The following is a 21,040-nucleotide window of genomic DNA, read 5'->3' on the forward strand; positions in this document are numbered from 1 at the left end:
CAAGAACTGAAAAGATCAGACTAGCCTACAAACATAAAATAAAATAAATTTGAACTGATCGGACAAAAAAAGATAGATTTGTTCCATTCCTCTTTTCAATTTTACAACCTTCGTTGGGCCCCTAACATTCAGCCGTGCCCGGGTCAATTGACCCCGCTGACCCCCCTCTCGACAGGCCTGCTGATGTTACAAAGAAATATTGATCGGATTGGCATTGTTGTCAGGGTTGTCACTGAACATGATTCAATAATTAAAGGTTTGCTCATTAGTGACATTAGAGTTTTGACACTCCCTTAGCTCCCTTACAAAAGCTTTGCACACACACACGAACCCACACACAGTACCTTGCTAAGGGAGCCGATTTTGTCAAGAGGGGGCGAGAAAACTGTTTTTTGAGCAAACCTTTTATTATTGAATCATGGTCACTGACGAAAAAATACTTACCATCCACTTGAAACAAAAATCTATCAAATATGGAAAATATCTACCGATAACTTTTTTTTAGATATTTTGATAAAAACTTTAGTTGTTTTATGGCATATTCTCAGTTTCCTTCAACCAAGACCGAAAGGGGGGAAACTAAAGACGACAACGAAACTTCATCATTTGAAAAAACTTCAACTGAAGTTATTATAGAAAAAATATAGTGACTCAAAAACCGCTTGGTGATTTTTTTTTAATTCACAATGTTGTTCAAAAAATGTTCGTCTAAATTTCGAACTTTTTACTCTGAATTTTTAGAAAAATTGATGGTATGGAGTTTTAAAGCCAAGCTAAAAATTCCCGTTGATTTTTTTTAAATTTTTTTGTCGCCAGTCTTTTGTGGTTTTCTATTTAACAATTGCGGTTGATAAAAAATATCGTATATTTAATTTTGTTTTGCATTCAATCATAGTGCGTTATTATATACCTGTCAATGCAATAAAGTAGACTACACTTTTGGAAAAAAATTTACCAAACTACGAAAATAAAGCGGGAAGGAAAAGATCAACAAAAACCTACTAAAATGAGAAAAAAAAATATCTTTTTACCAACCCAAAGTTTTTTTACCAATTTTGGTAATAATTTACCAAAGTGACAACCCTGATTGTTTCGCAGACATCATGACATAGAAATCACTGCATAAGAATTCATGGAAAGATATGCAAAGCTAGGGGTGAATCATTTGGTTTTATAATAAAATTATAGTTTAAAAAACTAAAACCTCCCTATTATAATTGTCATTCGTACTGTCATCAGGTATGTAACTTGAGAATAGAAATAGCTGCATCTTTTAGGCGCATCAATATTACATAGTCACATCCCGAGCTAATAAAAGGAAGGTAAGAAGGTAAAAAAATATCTATTTTATTGGTTTCTTCATAATAAAAAAATTTTCCCACATACTTACATATCTATGCTCATACAAATGTTGGTATTACTCTTAATATTTATACTCTAAAATATAGTACATAATATAAGTAAATCACATGACCTAATACAATTTGCAGTTTTTTTATAGCAAGCATTAAATGATATTGGCCCTTATGCATAAAAAGTGAGCTTAAGCTCCAACTCGATTTTCAGTAAAAATTCTTGAGCCTGAGCTCAACTACTTCAATGTAAAAATTTAGGTCTAGCTCACTTTTTATGCATGAGGCCATTTATTTCATGATTTTCAATGAAAGCTTCATGATTTCCCCTCCCAAATTGGTGACAGATAACAAGATCAACGGATATAAGGCCTTACTGGTGCGAAATAATGTCAATTGACAATATTACTTTTTCAAAAGCGAAATAAAATACATTGACATATTTGCTCTTTCAAAAATTTTGCATTTAAAAATCACATTTCTTATTTATATTTTTATTTTTTATTTATTTTTTTTTATTAACTTCATATTGTTTGATTTCGTAACTTCTACAGTTTTGGTGTTTCCTTTCTCAAATTTTTACAGCTAACTTCATAAGTTTAGACAACTATTCAGGTTGAAAAAAACTAAAATCAAAGATAAAGTTAATAAAAAAAATAAAAAATAAAAAATGCGATTTTTTTATGCAACATTTTTTTATTTTAATCTATCTCACACTCTCATGGAAAGCCGAGGTAATTACGCACATTTTGATACCTTAACTGAATTTCTCCGGCAAATAGTGTATTAATTGCAAACAATTGGAAAAAATACCACTCCGTGAGGTCAAAATTTCGGGAATTTTTTTTTTCCAGATTTTCGAATGTCATGACGAAATAAAAAAATAGGTATCTTCTTTTTCGATAAAAACTGTAAAAAAACATATTTCACACCCAAAAAAATATTGAGGTGTAAATATTGTATAGAATGACCCATATATATATATATATTTCATGATCTAATGATCGGATCTAAACCAGATTAGTAGTGGACCACCTCAGATGCAAAACTCGAAATCGGTTGACGTGGTCCAAAGTTATGCGGTGGCATACAAAAAAAGAAAACAACAATCCGAAGAACTGATAACCTGCTCCTTTGTTGGAAGTCGGTTAAAAACAAAACCGACTTCAAATCGCATATAGAAATTTTAGGAGTACCGTTAATCCATTTAGGAGTACCGTTGATCCAATGATCAGTTCGAAACCAGATTAGTAAGGGATCACCTCTGAGACACTACCTTTCCGATGCAAATAGAGTTTTCAAAATCGGTTGACGTGACATGTTTTGCAAGTTCTGTATCATTTCTACATTCCTTCTGCAAATATTTCTCGTATTCCACCTCTTTTTTGCGTTTGGTTTTTCGCATCGTGTTTTTATATTCGTAATTTTAAATTTTTTAATAAAATCAGTTGGTGGTTGTTCATGATTCTGTGTTGATTAATAGCAGACTGAGGATTTGGCAATAACCTCTTTCAGCTATGGAAACAACACATACGGGGCAATGTTTATTGTAACAGCATTCATATCTCACGTACGATGCAAAAACATTTGTTTCTTTGAATCGACATATGTACTTTGAGCATTGTTGACGCTATTTCTATTTGATTGAGGGAAATAGCATCATTAACTTTATTTCCAATTATTTGTTGACTTTATTTCTCTGTCAAAAGGTAATAATGTCAATTGACTTTACTTCGAAGCAGTATGCGAAATAGTGTCAATTGACCTTATTTCCGTTGATCTTGTTACCTGTCACCTCTCAAATTGTCTATAGTTTTCAAATACTGTTTACATAATATTCAAATCAACTTTTTGTTAAATTGCCCTGGGAAACCTATTGATCGGGGTTCACTCATTCGAGAATTTCGTTTTTTTTTGCCCAGTTAATGGCCAAAATAAGCGGGGAAGCCATTAACACGGGTGTTAATCAACCGGCGAATACTATATGTAATATATCTTTTATTATTTTAGAATGCCGTCAATAGGAGTTATATGCACGCATTCGACGAGTTCCGGAGCAGAGAGGCCTTCGAACAAAACGCCAACGTTGTGAGGCAGCATAACAAACTGTTTGAAAAAGGCGAGAGCAGTTATCGTTTACGTACTAATATAATGGCCGACATGGTGAGACTTAGAGCAATAAAAAGTGTGCCACGCAAAAATTAAGTAATGCCTTTAATATATATATGTAAGTCGATGATACGTATTGGTGATTCTCTACAAACTGTAATTTTTTGCATAATGATAATAAGTAACAAGGCGAATTTATATAAGGTGGTGTTGACGGTGAATTTAGACTTTCGCCGCGGTACTTATTAATGTCAAAATGATGTGTTTGTTATAAACCAGGCGAATTCATATTACAACAAACCCATCATTTTGACATTAATAAGTACCGCGGCGAAAATCTAAATTCGCCATCAACACCACCTTGTATAAATTCGCCTTGATAAGTAGCCTGTTCCCGTACTCCAGGATTTGCAGGTTTCACAGGAACAGCTGTCGCCTTTAATAAACCTTATGTAAAAGTGGCGTACGGGAACAACTTTGGACTAAATCCCACACACCCGGTATAAAGGGTAGCTTGTTTGTTTCGCAGTACTTCACCAGTTTCGTGACATGCTCCGGGGGATGTGAGTGTCATCTCCTGGGAAGTAGCCTAGGGATGTCAGTGGCAAAAATACATCGATGTTTTTCTTTGATTCGATGCATCGAAGGGCATACATCAGTTTGCATAGGATTTTTCAAATAATATTTCACAACAAAATATCGAGCCCTAACCGCCAAAATAACGTAAGCTTTTTTTCAAAATTTTCTTTTTGATACAGCAATGCATCTATATGCTCCAGGAATATCCCTGCATTAAAAAGAAAATTTTGAAAAAAATGTCGCTTACGTTATTGCGGCGGTTAGGGCTCGATATGTTATTAGCAAAATTGTATAAACCCAATAAACACCAAAAAAATATTTCTCCAACATTGGAGAAATTCATAGTTCTCAAGTTGATATCCAAACATCTTTCTCCAACTCATCTCTAACCCACGCGCAGATACGTAAAAAGTGATAGGGATATAAATTTTTAATTATCAAGTGAAAAACTAAAGCTATATAAAGGGGAAGTGTCAAAATTACTGCCGGACTGTATACTGTGAAGTGAATTATTGTAATACGATACTGATTAACTACATAATACAAAAGGAGTAATAAAATGAAAAATTAGTATTTAAATTCATCTATATGTGTCGTTTCAATCAGAAAGCTATAAGGTATTTTTAACCGACTTCCAAAAAAGGAGGAGGTTATCAGTTCGTCGGAATATTTTTTTTATAATTTTTTTTTATTTATGTAACCCCATAACGATTTTGATAATTCTTTTTGCAATAGAAAGGTAGTATATCAGAGGTGGTCCCATACTAATTTGGTTTAGATCCGATCGTTGGATCATGAAATATATATACATATAAACTAAATCGGTTTTTTTTGCTATAAATTACTTGTACTATTTCAATTTAAGTACTTAAATGATATGTTTGAGACCAATTGTAGAATTACATTGGAGTTCAAGTTGAGAACTATCATTTTCTCAACTTGAGAAACAGTCCTTTTTTCATACAAAGAAAAATGCCCTTTTTGTTGAGAACGCTGTGATCCTCCACTTGAGGTACTGTTGAGAAACAACGTTGGGATTTGAGCAATACCTTAGTTCTCAACTTAACTTCAAGTTGAGCTCAAACCTAAATGTTAATTGGGAAGTTAGAAATAAATTACTGCAACTGAGCTAGTTATGTTTAACCTAATGAATACATGATTATTACAGATTAGTGAATGATTAAAACTAAAACTTAGGTTTGTTAACATTTAGCGTTTGAGTAAAAATTGGCTTAGAGAGTGAAAAGTTGAAAATACCATTTGAGACTCGATCAAGATTATTAAATTCAATGAAGGCCCGAAAAATGGGTGCATTGCGGGCATAATTAGTTCTGTGTCTGACAATGTGGAAAATCGGAAAGTAACGAAAGATTCTTATTGGACAAATAAAAGTCATTGGTTTTAAAAGACAAGAACAATCTACATTACTCCGAATAAATAATATCACATAAATAAGAAAGAGTCACAATTGTTCTTCGAGTATCTAACAATTTGAGATTAATTAATTGGCACTGAGCTTTATACGAGGGAATCAGTTGACTAAAGTTAAGTGATCTGAGACAAAAACGGAGAAAAATTTTTTGAATACGTTTAATAGGGTCGATTTGCGATTGCACGTAAGGTCTCCATATAACTGCAGCATATTCCAGTTTAGATCTGACGAAGCAAGTATATAAAAGCTTCAGCCTATAGGGGTTTGAAAATTCAGAGGCATGTCGACGAACAAAACCCAGTATTGAAAAGATTTCCCAATAATTGAATTTATGTGACTTTGAAGGTGAGCTTAGAGTCGAAAAAACACCTAGATCCTTAGTTTCAACAACAACATTCAAGGGAATCCCAGAAATGTTATATGAAGAACTATACGCATTAGATGACTTAGAGAAAGAAATCTAAAAACACTTCGAAATATTGAGGCTTAAATTATTGTTTGTGCACCAAGTATGCAGGCAGTCAATATCCCACTGGAGCTTATGTATGTATATTCCCTACATTAGCGATGGTGTGATTTATCTTAAGATCATAATATCATAAAAGGTAATTGGCAAATGAAAAGCAATTGTTAATGTCATTAATGAATAATAGGAAGAGAAGTGGACCAAGAATGCTCTCTTGTGGGACACCAGATGTAGCTGTGAAAGGAACCGACGAAACATTATCTAGCATGACAACACATTGTCTATTACACAGATAAGACTTAAACCAGTTAATAATACACGAATGAAAACCAATCAGAGATAACTTGTGGATAAGTATATGGGGCACTTGTATCGAATGCTTTTGAGAAATCGGTATAAATGGACTGTACCTGATGACCATTTTGTAATGAAGAAATACAGTATTCATTGAAAACTGCTAGGTTCGAAGTAGTAGAACGTCTAGTCACGAACCCATGATGATTAGGGCAAATCAGATGCTTAACAGAAAAATAGAGCTTATTCTTAATGATGCACTCAAAGAGTTTGTGGACAATTTCGATATGGGTCTATAGTTAGATATATCACTCTTGTTACCACTTTTGAAGATATGTGTGATTGTAACTAATTACCACGCATCAATGAAAGTGCCAGATATAAGTGATTTATTAAAAATTAATTTTATAGGATAGACGAGGGCGAGCAATTTTTGAATAAAACTGATGAAGGGTCGTCAAGATCGATAGTGTAAGTTGACGTATATCATTCATAACATCATCACTGGAGAGTTCAAGAGAGCCGAAATTTATTGAAGAGAGGGACGGAAATGAAGACTTAACAGACAAACCTGATGTGCTATCAGGGACAAATTTTTTTTGAAATTACTCAGCAAATAAATTAACCGCATCATTAAGACCATATGCAGCTGGTTTTTTTAAATTAATAAAACTCCAAAAATTTTTTTGATTTTGTTTTATACGCAGAGAAAATGATACAGGTAAAATGCAGCTTTTTAAAAGAAATTGTAAAATGAAATTTTTTGATATAATTTTACTTCATACAAAATAAAAAATACAGTATTTGTACTTACGACTTTAAAGCGAAATATTCGCAAAACAAAAACGATCGTTATAATATATTCACTTTTTTTTACTGAGGAGAACAAACGACATTAAAGAAATAGCGTCAAAAATTCATATTTTAAAAACTAAAATTAAACATTTTAGAATATTGTCCCAACAAGTTGTAGTGTGACACAATTTTCAACAAGCAAAATAAAACCAGACATTTTTAAAATAAAAACGTTAATTTATTTTCAGTAAATTAGGTATGAAAAATATTTAAAACTAAAGTGTTTTGCATTAGAATTCAAAAAGCTACCTAGCTATAATGAAAAACTTTCATATGTTTGCATCATTTGTCGGAAAAATTGTGTTCAGATAAATAAGTTACTTCAATCTGCAGAAAAGGCGATGAAGTATATACAAACAATATTGCCATTCTAACCCCTAACTACATATAAGGGACATTAGTGGACTTCTTTGACCGAAAAAGGCTTTGGTAAGAGTAACTTACAAAAACAAATTTGTATGGGTTAAATAATAGTTTAAAACTTTCTTAATTTAAATTACAGGAGTTGACCAGCGTGAAGCAAAATTAGCAGGTCCAGCTAGGAAGTAAGGCAGGAACATCTGTATGTATGTATGTATTTATGTATGTATATAGTAATATGTAAAACATCTGTTATTTATTAAATGTTGTAACTTATTTATAAGTATATGTATATCAATATATTTTTGACAATGTGTGTACCAAACGACCTGTTGTGATTTAATAAAAATAAAATTTGAATATCATATTTGAAAACGCATGTTTTTAAAATGAGGAAAAAACATTTTAAGATTTAATTTCAACATGAGCATATTCAATTATCAAACAATCGTTTTTAAAAACGATTTGAAAATGTTCGTATCAAAAACAAAAACATGGATTTTGGAAATTGAATTGAAAATTTTCGTTCTCAAAATTTAAATAAATATTGTAGATGCAAAACCTGGGTCAAAACGTTTTTAAAAGTAAAATACAAATTTGAAAGTAAGATACAAATTTGAAAACGAAAATTTCTCTGTGTACTAATTTCAAAGTTGAACGTAAAATTCCGATTAAGAAACTTCTGTAGACAATTAGATTCCTTCTTATAGCGCTGAAAATTAAGATAATCTTCGGGCCTTTTTGAAGCTTTAAACTTTTGTAGAATTGGTTCCTCAGGTTTTTTAGTATTTGCAGTCCCCTATTATACCATGGCAGCTTATAAGAGTTAATCTTCCATTGAGATTAAAAAGTAACTGATCCCAATCATAGGAGAGTAAGAGCTCGTTTAGAGAGATAATGTCGCAAGAATTATAATTAAGAGAAAGTCGTGCAGGTGGAGAGAATTTATGAAATTGGTAAAATTGTAGTTTAAGTACTATTGGAATGTGATGCATGCCACAAGGTGTTCTTGGCGTTAAGCTTCCGGAGATGTTAAAGTTCATATTTTTGCCAATAAAGATAAGATCTAAGAATCTATTTAGCTTATTACAAAAGCCGTTGATTTGCATAAGATCAAGAGCAAGAATATTATCTATAAAGTAGATCTCAGAAAGAGATTCGACATTAGAAGGCGTTAAATTAATATTGTGAAACATATACGACCAATTAACATTACACAAATTAAAGTCTCCAAGAATACATAGTTGCTTTTCATCAGTAATAGACACAGCTAGAGCACTAATATTATTTAGATGAGACCTATAAAGCGTATCTGAACTGTTCGGAGCTATATAGGAAGCACACACAAAAAGTGGGTTCAACGCTCCACAGACGCGAATACGTAGCTGGTCAATGATTGAATCATTGTCTTCAAGCACCACAACTGATGAGCGGAACACACGACGGACCGCAACTAGTATTCCACCTCCTCTAGTACAGCCCGTTTTGACAGCATCACGATCTTTACGGTAAACATAAATAAGTTAGCATCGAAGTATTCGCGGTCATAAAAATCCGACGTCAACCAAGTCTCAACAACTCAGTATATCCAGTAAAAAAACGGTGGTGAAGTCCTTTATGGGGATAAAGTTTCCAGAGGTGAAATTTTAGGTAGCACACAAATTCTTACACACATGGTTGCTTTTCAGCACTAATGAAAGCAACTTAAGAAATATTTGAAAAACAAATTCATATAGTGCATTAATTTTGAAAAAATGCAATATAATCTATTTACTTTGATAAATATTTATAAAAAATATATTAGAACTATATATTAGAGCGCTGATTGGAGCGCTCTGGGCATTGCTGCCAAATAATAGTTATACTTAGAAATGCATCCCTGGTCCTTGTTCTTGCTGTATTGCATCGCGGTGAGTTCACTTTTTTCAGAAATTTGACAACAGAACAAAATGAAGGAAAGTATTTTTTTTTGCTAATTTTTGCTATTTCTATTGTTTAATATAAATTTATTTCTTTTCAGGATATGTTGAGGCAACAAAGAAGGCGCAGTTGAAAAATGAAGCTATCATGACGGTAACCAGAATCGAATTTCGGAAAGTAAGTCTGCATTGTGCAGCATTATAATTATTGTATTAAAAAGTATAATTAAATGAAATTCTGTTTTATAGAAATGTTGTAAATGCTGTGGCCAAACATTTGGTGATCTTTCCGAAGAGTTGAGAAACCGAAAATATGCCAAATGGTAGGCAGCTTGTATTCACAATTGCCTGAAGCATGGCGAAATTCCTTTGACGGAACCGGCAGCCGACGAAGGTGCCCATCAGCTAGGGGATCATGCGGTAGGGCGGTGATTTCAGGACAACCTTTACCATCGCCTGAGACATTAGCTTCAGCGCCACCACTAGCACCAAATTTACCATATATATATATATCGTCGTTTAAAGTGCAAAACCGCGTATCAACAAAATGCAAAACCGCGTAGAAATTATTTTCTAGAGCGTAAAAACACTCATATTTCAAAATGGTTCTCTTTTTTAGAAAGCAATCGCATATTTGCCTAGTATATTTCAGGACGTGTGGTCCAGTTTTCGGCAGCCAATGTCAGTTACGCGGTTTTGCGACGATATACATGAGCTAATAAGGAAAGCGGAGAAATACGCGATGTTCGCTGGCACAGCTCTCAATTTTGATGATGTAAAAGCAGCTATAAATAAGATAATCTTCAGAAATATTTAAAACTATTTGTTTTGGTTTTTCAGCGCATTAATGCAGCACCCAGGGTTGTATTTACCGTCTATGAAAATGTTTTAGGAAGCGTTCCAAAATTAACTCCGAGCAACTAAAAGTTGGTTAGATTTAAGTGAAATAGTTCTTTATTAAATATGTATTCCTCTTATTTAGTAAAAAACAATAATTTTCAGAACAATATTTAGGTATGAAATGGAGTAAATAAAAATCTACGAAAATATATCTTGAATTTTTTGTCATAGAGCCATTATTAAATACATATCTATACAGAATTAATGTGCTAGAGAGAGATAAATATACAAGTGCAACGCTCAACGCTCTAATTCAAGTATATATATCGCATGTTTAATAACATAACGAAGTATTTCAAAATTTCAATTTTGTGGGAAAACACAATCAAAGTTTTATCATTACATAAATGTTACTTCCGGCAGGTTTTAGGAAATCACGATACAAGTTTGAAATGCAATTTCTCAAAAACACGACTACAGATTTTCTCCAAAGTGTCTTAGAATGCTTCTAGTTCACGAAATTCTTAAAATATTTTTTTTTTTAGTTTAGTGTTAACCATTTATGAGTTACGAAGGATTTTCTTGCAGTCACTTTGATTTACGCCAAATCAGCCTTTTCGTGAGTTCCGCCCGAACACAATTTCCTCCGAAATTTTTTCATCCACCCCTGGTGAATACACGGAAACGAAATTCAAAAAATGACCCAGCTCGGGAAAATGAAACTCCTGATAAAACTCAATATTTCGGAAATTAAACAAGATATTCGAAAACAGATGGCGCTGTTAGAAAGATCTTGATTAATTTAGTACGACTACATTTTTAACTTAATTTGTTCATCCAAGCGACGATATTTGAATGTTACTCGCGTAATTTTGAACTTGTGTGCAAATTTTCGGAAAAAAAGTTAAGCAGAAGATATTTTCGCAGATTCACAATTTATTTAAAGTAAATCTATCAGCCTTATCGCCAATTCCATGTAAATAAATCGCTCCCATAACTTAATTTAAGCATTTAATATATTTCACAGTTAACTTTAATACTAAATTACAAATATTTGTGCAACCGCTTCGACACAGTAAATAAAAAAATGGGTATTAATAAAATAAGTATTCTTAATACATTTATATTTCAGTTAAACATGAGATGTTTAAGCGCACTGCAATATTTTTGTATCAATTTCTGAACTAATTTTCACCACCTTAAATTGCAGCACAACACTCTAATTGCCGAAAAAACGTTGCCTGCAACCCTAGTCCTTTATGGGGACCAAATATGGTGAAAGAACAGCTCAGTTTGTTTACTGTATATACTGAGCTCAACAAAGGCTGAAAGGTGAGCTGCGAACTAAAAGAGCGAATTATGTGCGTTTTGGTTCTAATGCCAGACATACTTTGGAAGTAAATTCTGAGACTGGATTTAACTTCCGTTTCCAATGATTTTGTTAAGTTGCTTGCGTATCAGCTGGAATTTTTAGTAAAAAATCATTCGCTGGCCATAAGGTCGGATCAAATAGCTTTCCGTAGTGTCTTGCGGATACACCAAATTTAAAATTAATGCTTCACACATTCTTTAGAAGTGTGTAGATACCCACAGGTAAGGTGCAGTAGCGACGTGTTTGACCACAATCCTGGCAGTTATGACATTGAACAGGGCCTCTACGCTTATGGGGTTCTTCTACGGAGATTTTACGGTGTAGAAGATATCGCAATTGATATATTTGATGCACTTCCCCTTTCCTCAGATTATGAAAGCAAGGTTCTAGCTCTATTTTGAACATCGATTGAGGCATGCTTTCTTTATTTTTGATGTTGAAAACATTGCGCACCTTAAAACCGTTTTCCCTAAGAGCATTTTCTATCTCTTGTGAGTTCACACTGGACTCGATGCCTTTTATGACAACTTCTAGTCCTCGGCTACTTTTAAGTTGATAGGTGTAATAAGATTTCTTACACTTATCAAACTCATTGGTAATTTTACGAAAAGTATCCTCGATTTGAGCCTGTATTTTCACTTCGTGTATATTACCCTTTTTAATAGGAACCACACGAAAATTATTTTTCCCTACTAGTTACTAGATACTCTCTCTATCAGAGCATTAGAACTTGGTTCTCGTAGATAAATAGGTGGAGGTTTGTATTTTTTAACTACCTGTTGGTTAGAATCATTATTCATATCAGCGAGAATACTAAAACCATTATTCGCCGCCGATGTAGAAGTACCTGAAGTGACTACTTTCAAAATTTTATTTTTTGGGGTTTGTTTTCCATTTTTTTCGGGCGTGCGCTATCGCTTTATGAATATGTAACGATCTAACCCAGTCTGAACAGTAGCATTTTTTGCTTGTTTTTCTTCTTCTTTGTTTGTTGCCGTCGAAGTATTAGTATCCGCATTGATCACTGCTGGAGAGCAAGATGATATTCTTTGCTTGGCTGCATCTGCTGTTTGTGATGGTGTGTTAGAAGTATACGAGTTTTCTTTAGCGTTGTTGTTGCTTGTTTTGCTTTTTGGGCTGTATGCAGTAATTGTCAAATATGCATTTCTTTTGCTTGCGCTTTGCATTCACGATTGAGAGAAATAGAGATTGCGCCAATCGCGGTACCGCTAATCCGCTCTTTGTGATTTTGACAGAATCAGCTGTGTGCGTGACGTCATCTTGGTGTAATTGTTGATTGTGAGCATGCGAAAAAACTAAATAACAATTTTAATATTTGTGTGTTAATATTTCTGCGTGGTTTTAAACAATTATTGAGACATTACAAAGCAAAACGAAGTATGCAGTGGCAAAGTGTAATAGTGAAAACAAAAGGAATGCGTGCGATATAAGTTTTTTTTTTCGTTTCCTACGGACCCAAACCTGGCGAAAAAGTGGAAGCACTTCTGCCGGCGAGGAGATGCATTAAACACCAAATCGAGCTTCGTGTTATGTGTATGAGCTATGTGCTTCTACATGGAACCATGTTGGCCTTTCCTTGGTGAATTGTAGTAGGTACATTTCCATGGTGAATGTAGACAGTTGCTGGTTTAGTTTGCTGGCAATGGCATACATACAAACGCAGTTTCTACAGGAAATAGGTACATGAACTTCACTACCTCAATACTTACTTTTGTTAGTACCTGATTCTTTTTAGTGCTGGTATGAGGTAATGCACCAGTGGATAAGGTCGCCAGGCGCTAATTCAAGCGGTATCTTACCGCGCTGTTACGTACCTAATACAAAACAGTGCCTAAATTATTAAACATTTAAAAGTTCAGCTTAAATTATGTTTTACTTACATAGAATATTTGTTGCCAAAGAAGCCACACTCAAGCATCCTCTCGGAAATGGTACAAAAATCATCAAATAAAAGCTATGGAGTCAACAGCTGTGGAGTTTATGGTGGTTGGCTACCGTCCACAAATATAAATATGCACTCTGCATGGCTTTTTACAATGGCGAGTCCAAAAATTCACTTTGCTGCACAACTTCCTTTTGGTCTACATGAAATTGCAAACACTGTTAATACATCCATTTTTTCATGTGCTAAAAATCGTACTTACCTAAAGGGCTACATGTCCAAAATTATTGCTACGTGTTCCCAATTAATCAATCTTTGTATATTTATTGATTCCTGCAAAATTGGGCCATGTAATATTAAAATAAACCCATTTTTCTGCATTGTTTACATATTTTTATATGCGTTTTGGCATTTCTCTCTCGCATTTGCACCAAGATGACGTCACGCAAAAATTACGCTCAAAAATCCTCTCTCATTGGCGCAATCTTGTATTCTATCATTCTTGCTTTGCATTGAGTGCTTGCGCTCCTTTAGGGAAGCGCCCTTGACACTCATCTCTCACTTAACTACCGTTCGTATTTTGCATGTAAACAGTGATGCCAGACATTCTCTGTTAAAAATCCCACGAAAATGGGGAAAAAATCCCTCAATTACCCACAGCTTAAAAATTTATCCCACAAAATTCCCAACGAATTTAAACATATACATGTTTCAGTAGTAAAGAAGTAAAATTCATATAAATTCATATAATAATAATAATTGGCGCTTACACATATGTGCTTCTCCTCCAATTTGTGGCGTGCACACAGGGGAGGACACAAAGGGGAGCGACCTACAGTTTTACGCCGACTCCGAATGGCGAGTGTATTTTGATGAGAAGCTGTTTTTCATGGCAGGAGGTTTGCCATTGCCTGCCGGCTTCACTTTCAATTTTTGCTCACTCACTAAGGGCCTAAACAAATTTTTTGGTGACTTTAAAATTGAAGCACATTCATGTGCTATTAACCATTTCATCAGATAATTTGCTCCGCTTTTTACATGATACACCAGTTACAACTGAAAAGATTCTTTCTTACTCAGCGCTTGAATTGGTTAACGTAAGAAAATTTTCGAAATTGTCCTTATAATTTTTAACAATTATATACCATTTCACTCCACATCACATCTACAGAAAGATTAATTACGTAAGAATGTCGAATATTCTTGAATTTGGATCAATTATGCAACAATAACTGCATCAAAAGAAAATCCCTTATTTGTTTGAAATGTCCCTTTTTTCCCTTTTAATAATTTTTGTTGCAAAATATCCCTCAAATGGGGAAATTACCCACAATCTGGCATCACTGCATGTAAACAATAACTTATTTATTTTTATGCACATTGTTGTTTTATGTCTTATTGTTTATTTAGGTATTTTTCGCGATCACGGCTTGATTTTTTATACTGCTGAGGGCAGTTCGCGACAACACAAAACTCCAATAATAGTTTAGTGTGTCTGGTTAAGTATTATTAGTTACACGATAAATATGATTTTTTTATGGAGCGAATAAGGAACACGTCCGTACTCAACCGCAACTGAAATCACAGTATACCAGTAGAAAAGCATGAACGAAAGACACAAGATCACGCCTTCCCTAAAGAAACAAAAAAGTTATTTTCTAGCTGTTGAAATCTCGACGCCATCTTTGTTGTAAGAAGTAAGCAACGAAGAGAACAAAAAAAAACGCGTAATTGTTGAACGCATGAATAATCATTTTTATTATGCAAATTCTCATGTCGCTGTGTAAAATTATTCTTTACCTTATGTGTGCACACGTTGTCACAAGCGAAAATTAAGAAAATTGCAGTAAAAAGCCACCACCAAATTGTAAACAACGAACAAATGTAAACAAACGTCTAATGTCAAAGTCGCCCAACTTTTTTCCTAAATCCGATTATAACGGGCTACTAAGAAGAAGGCGTGATCTTGTATTTTTGGTTCATGAGTAGAAAAGGTTTTTGTTGTTGTGGCTGTTAATTTGGTCCCCATAAAGGACTTGAGGGTTGCGAGCAACTGTTTTGTCGCATTCAGGGTGCTGTGCAGCAAAATAATGTGGTGAAAAATTTTAACATCGGATAAATGGCGAGAGAAATATTGTTATGCGCTTTATAAGTAAACATGAACGTAATAAAATATTTTATACTGCAATACAACTAATTAGCGCTATTTTTACAACTCGAAGTGATCTTAAAAATATTTGTGATGAAATCTGTACTTTATGAGTTATATGAAAACTATGTTATATGCAAAAATATATTCCGATTTACTTCAAATAACTGGTGTAAAATGTTATTTATATGGATCAAATTTTAATAATAATATTTATTCCGATTTACTTCAAATAACTGGTGTAAAATGTTATTTATATGGATCAAATTTTAATAATAATATTTATTACCTTCATCTACATTGCTTTCATTGAATGTTTCCTCGAGTAGTTGCAGTTTTCTTCAATTGTCTCTAGCAGACTATACCCGTTAAAACTAAATAATTTCACAATTTCCACCCTATTATAGAATTATATTTTAATAAAATGGGATCAATTACTGAAGAATATAAACTCCGATCAAATTATAGTACTGAATGCTTGAGAAACAATTATTTAAATCAAATGATCAATAGTGAAGGCACTCGGAGCGTATTTTGGAACACGGACTAAACTATGCATATTAAGACTAAACAGTTTCTCATAAGGTTATGTTTTAATATAATATGATTAATTACTGAAGAATATATTAACTCCATTCAAACTATAGCATTCATTGTTTGACAAACTATTTAAATCAAATGATCAACAGTGAACGCGCTCGGAGCGAATTTTGGAACACTTCATAAAATATTTACAGAGGATGTATATTATTTGGTAGAGATCATGTACTTAACAAAGTGTGATTGAATTTGACATTGCTCTCAGAAGAACCATCCTATAAAGTCAAATTGAAAAAAATGTGTATGAATGTTGACTCGTTTGTTTATATTTTTTGACATAATAGTACCTGAAAAGAGAGCCGCACTGAGTTGTCAATAACACCTTGTTTAATACACCAATGATACAAATATTTAAAGATAAAACCGCTTGCTCAATTCGTCGGCCATCATTTATTTTTTGAAGTTTGTCTACTTTATAAAATTGAAATTTTGAGAGCAACTCAAATGCCAAATAAAAGTAAAACAAAATACAAATAGATGAAAATATTGAAATTTTATTTTATTTAAGACTGAAAATGAGAATGTATTTGTGAGATTGAAAATTTGAAAACCTTTTTTTTATGTTAGCGAACTTCAAAAATGTTCAGGCTGCCTGTCAGCGGTTTTACCTTAAAATTTTTGTATCATGAATACACCTTGGTCGAGATATCATGAAAGTTTTCCTTTATTTATTTTTACTTAAAATCTTTGAAAATTTATCTTGACTTTTTTTCTGTAGAATACGTGTTATTTTTTTACGATTTTAAAAAAAGGAGGACAGTCGGGTCTACGTAACCAGAACGACCTGAAGGTGGGTGCTTTAAGATTCATTTTGTAAATATGTGCATATAAAAACAATTGCGATGTTTTATTATATTTTAAATTATGAGTTTTATTCGTTCAATTTTTTATGTATAATAGTTTTGAGAATATTTTTGGTTCTGTTGTATTCTTTTATTGCATGCCTTAAACGTTTTTACTTTAGGTTATAATGTTGAAGAAGGCACTTTAGCTAGGTGCGATCAATTTAGCATATGTGCGTAAAAGCATGGAGTAGGTATACGGCTGGGTTGCCGCGATTCTCTACCATCTTGTCAAAGGAGAATTGGTGGCTATCACGGAATCCATCGTCAATCGATTATGGATGGCAACGGAATCTTAGTTGGGTTATCGATGGACAGCGCCACTGAAATGAAAATGTTTTTTATTATGAACTAAGTTTCAAAAAGTTCAAGGTGATACAAATTAACAAAAAAAAAAATTTAAAAAAGAAATAAAGTATCTCAATTAAAATTTCCCGGCAGCCACAAAAATGCACAAACGACAATAACGCAAAATTTGCTTTATTTCACTTTTAAATGGGAAACCAAAATCTGACTTTTGCTTTATTTCCAACAAAGGTTGGAAATAAAACAAATTTTGCCTTATTTCTCATTGCTTATTTATACTATTTGTAAAAAAAACAGTTTACTGACAGAAGGAAAAGAACTTTGTTTATTCCGAAAATACAATTAAACCAAGGCACATTGAACAGGTAATATCAGTATAGCAGCTGATTTGATTTTTTCGAATTATTTGTTCTCGAAAATGTCAAATATTTTACATTTCTTCTCACAAAAATTCTAAATTGTTAAAATCTATGTGCATGTGAAACATTTTCCATACAAAACCAGCGATTAAATAGCAGCTTTTGGAAAGCTCGCCCAACTCAGCAGCACAACCGCTGATTACTGGGCCTGGCACAGGATGATGGATCAATGCTTCGAGAAGCGAACCAATTTACTAAGAAAGAAAGTTGCAACAATTTTCATTTTTTCAATTTAAATTTTTTACCTTTTTCGTATTTCGCATGGCACGCTTTGATGAAGAAGAAAAAAATCAGAACAGTTTTTGGCACCTTCGATACCAGAAGCAACAACAAAATACAGGCAAATGTTGTTTTTGCTCAAATGCTCTAAACCTGTTTGATAGGCCCTGAATTAAACAAAAAATGTGATACAATTCATATGAAGAAAGTAATATTCACAAAATATTTTTACTTATGAAAAGTAACAAAATATAGGAAAAGCATCGTCTTTGAAAACTGCTCCGCATATTGGACATAGCGCTTTTGTATGAATGTTTTCTGCATGCTTTTTAATATGTTATTATTGCGAAGGGAGGGGTGGGGCGGGGGACGCAAGGGCGACGTCGAACGCGGTGCGGGGTGGTGCAGGGCGGCGCGCGAACGCGGACCGCCGCGACGCCGGGCACTTTCAAATTTGTATACTTACAAATCCGTCCATTTAATTTGTTCATGTACTACTTTTTTCAAATGTAACTGGGTGACTACCTACATATGTATGTGCACTATTTTGCTTTATTACTCAAATTGTTAAGTTTAAAAGTTGGTCTTATTGCTCAACGAGAAATGAAATAAAGCAAATTTGTGTTATTTCACATTCGATTGGGAAATAACACAAATTTGCGTTATTGCCGTTTGTGTTATTCCACAAACCAAACTCCAAAAACTTTACAACCTCTATGTGCCACCAGCCCTTAGTGTTTTTGCCAATGACATGGCCATGGAATGCCCAGGAGATGGCGTTTGTTCAGCTATCCAAATCATTGCACCGACGGCGGTAGGCAGTACTGCTGGTACATATTTACCACAGCAGTGGCTGCGGCATTTTGTTCTGCAACAATTGCCTGCAATGATGATATGTCCTATAATGTCGACGAACAAAGATATAAAATTGAAAATGACTAACCTTATTCCCGGCTGATTTGGGAGACCACTCTCGGTCACGACCAGAACATATTTACCAAGCGGAAAAATCGCAGGGCTTGCAGTAGTTCTCCTTGCAATCACCGTTGATGATGCTGTGCTTGTAATTAATAGTCTGAAAAGAAAGCAAATTGCATTAATCAAATGTAAAACACATCAAACCAATAAATTTAAATAATTTGTTTACCATTTCACAAACTGAATTACCAAGAAATAGAAACTCACCGCGATGCGATACAGAAATAAAAACCAACAGGGCTGCATTTTCTTGGTAACCAACACAAGCGCTCAGAGCAATCTGATCCGCAATATTATTTTCTGAAAAATAAGCGTTGAAAAGAGTTTTTAAACATGATCATCACATTATCGAATTAGCGCACACTATTGTGTTTATTTTTACTAGAATATAATTGTGTTATCTCTGACTTTTTTTCAATGTTTCCTAATATTCGTTCTTTTGGTATGCAAAAGCAACCATGCGCTCAATTTATTGTGGGGAAATTTGGTCCCCATAAAGGACCACGAAACAGCTACAAAAACAAAAACCTTTTCTACTGGTATACTGTGACTGAAATGAAGTGTCAAGAAAATTTATTGTGAATTTGGTGTTAGTCGAAGAGCTGAAGGTGCTGCCGTTTCAAAATTTCTATTGCGTGCTTGAAGGACAATCTGCACTTACATGAGGCGATTTTCCTAGAGATTCGACATCGCCTGAGAATACGCCTGCGAAGTTGCTTAAAAAACAGTATTTCTACAGACAAGAATACTTAAGAACTTATTGCAAAAATTAGAAATAAGATTTTTTTATGTACCTTCTAAGGCAATAAAAATGAAAACCTTAGAAGGCAAATATCTCGAACAAATGGCGCGATAGAAGAAAACTAAGAATGCAGTTTATCTACATTTGAATACTACTTCATGGTCTGATGTATCCTTTTTGGCACATTCTTACGTTACTACAAATATTCTACCACATATTTTTAGAGATCTACCACTATTTTTATTAAAAATCTATCTCTAATTTGGTTTCTGAAGGGACAACACTGCTGCAAACATAAAAAGTATATTAAGAGTGTGAATATTATGAGGGAGAGGGTAAATATAAAAAATATGTTGTTGTGTCCTTTTCCACATCGCGAAGTTAGCTGAGAATTCACCCACAATATCATTCGGCCATTGTTTCTCAAAAGCTTGCATCGTTTCAAGCATTTTTATACCTTTCATGAGCATGAAATGGTATTATAACTGTGGTCCGATGTTTGTAAGTACCAGAATAAAAAGAGATCGACCCATTAAAATGTATACTTATATGATCAGAACGTCGAGCTGAGTCGATTTAGCCATGTCCGTCTGTCCGTCTGTCCCTCTGTTTGTATGCAATCTAGTCTCTTAGTTTTCGAGATATCCGGATAAAATTTGGTAGGTGGGTGTATTTTCATAATGTATTAATCATTTGTCGGGTCCGGAAGATTCGGACCACTATAACATATATACAACTGATTGCTCAGATATGAGATTTTTCGTTATAACTTCTCCATTTATGCGGCTAGGAAAATGAAATTTTGCAGTACTTGCACCCAGTATCAACAGAATACGTACGTACAAAGATCGGGTAACTATAACCTATAGCTCCCATACAACTGATTGTTCAGATATGAGATTTTTCGCTATATCTCCTCCATTTATATAGCTAGGACCATGAAATTTTGCGCTGTTTCCACACATTATCAATATAAGACTTACAGTGAAAATAGCAAAGATCAGGTAACTATAACCTGCAGCCCCCATACAACTGATTGTTCAGATATGAGGTCTTTTATCATAACTCCTCCATTTATGCAACTAGGAACATGAAATTTCGCACCATCTCCACTCATTATTAACAGAATACTTACAGTGAAAATAACAAGGATCGGGTGACTATAACATATATGTATCTTCCATACATCTGATTGTTCAGATATGGGATTTTACTGTAAAACTCCTTTATTTGAACAGCTAAAACCGATAAATTTCGTAAGATATTTTATAAATAATAATACAAAGTCTACTGAGAAAATCGTC

The 21,040-nt window shown here is 33.7% G+C and overlaps 1 protein-coding gene and 1 long non-coding RNA gene across 2 annotated transcripts in view; one reads left to right on the top strand and one right to left on the bottom strand.

Annotated features, from left to right (window-relative positions):
- Positions 1-21,040, top strand: part of LOC118745742 (cathepsin L1) — a 56,929-nt gene that overhangs the window by 27,761 nt on the left and 8,128 nt on the right. The window contains exon 2 of the mRNA XM_036479381.1: positions 3,363-3,515. Coding sequence (XP_036335274.1) covers positions 3,363-3,515 — 153 coding nt within the window. The remainder of the gene's footprint in view (positions 1-3,362; positions 3,516-21,040) is intronic.
- Positions 17,117-19,292, bottom strand: LOC118745743. The gene is made up of 4 exons (XR_004993695.1): positions 19,202-19,292; positions 18,960-19,091; positions 18,729-18,897; positions 17,117-17,395 (listed from the first exon to the last, which is right to left on the bottom strand). It is a non-coding gene; the product is annotated as an uncharacterized LOC118745743 (long non-coding RNA).

Source organism: Rhagoletis pomonella, unplaced genomic scaffold (genome assembly GCF_013731165.1).
Source record: "Rhagoletis pomonella isolate Grant_MI unplaced genomic scaffold, Rhpom_1.0 Rhpom_scaffold_00009, whole genome shotgun sequence".
In the NCBI taxonomy this organism is placed as follows: Eukaryota; Metazoa; Arthropoda; class Insecta; order Diptera; family Tephritidae; genus Rhagoletis; species Rhagoletis pomonella.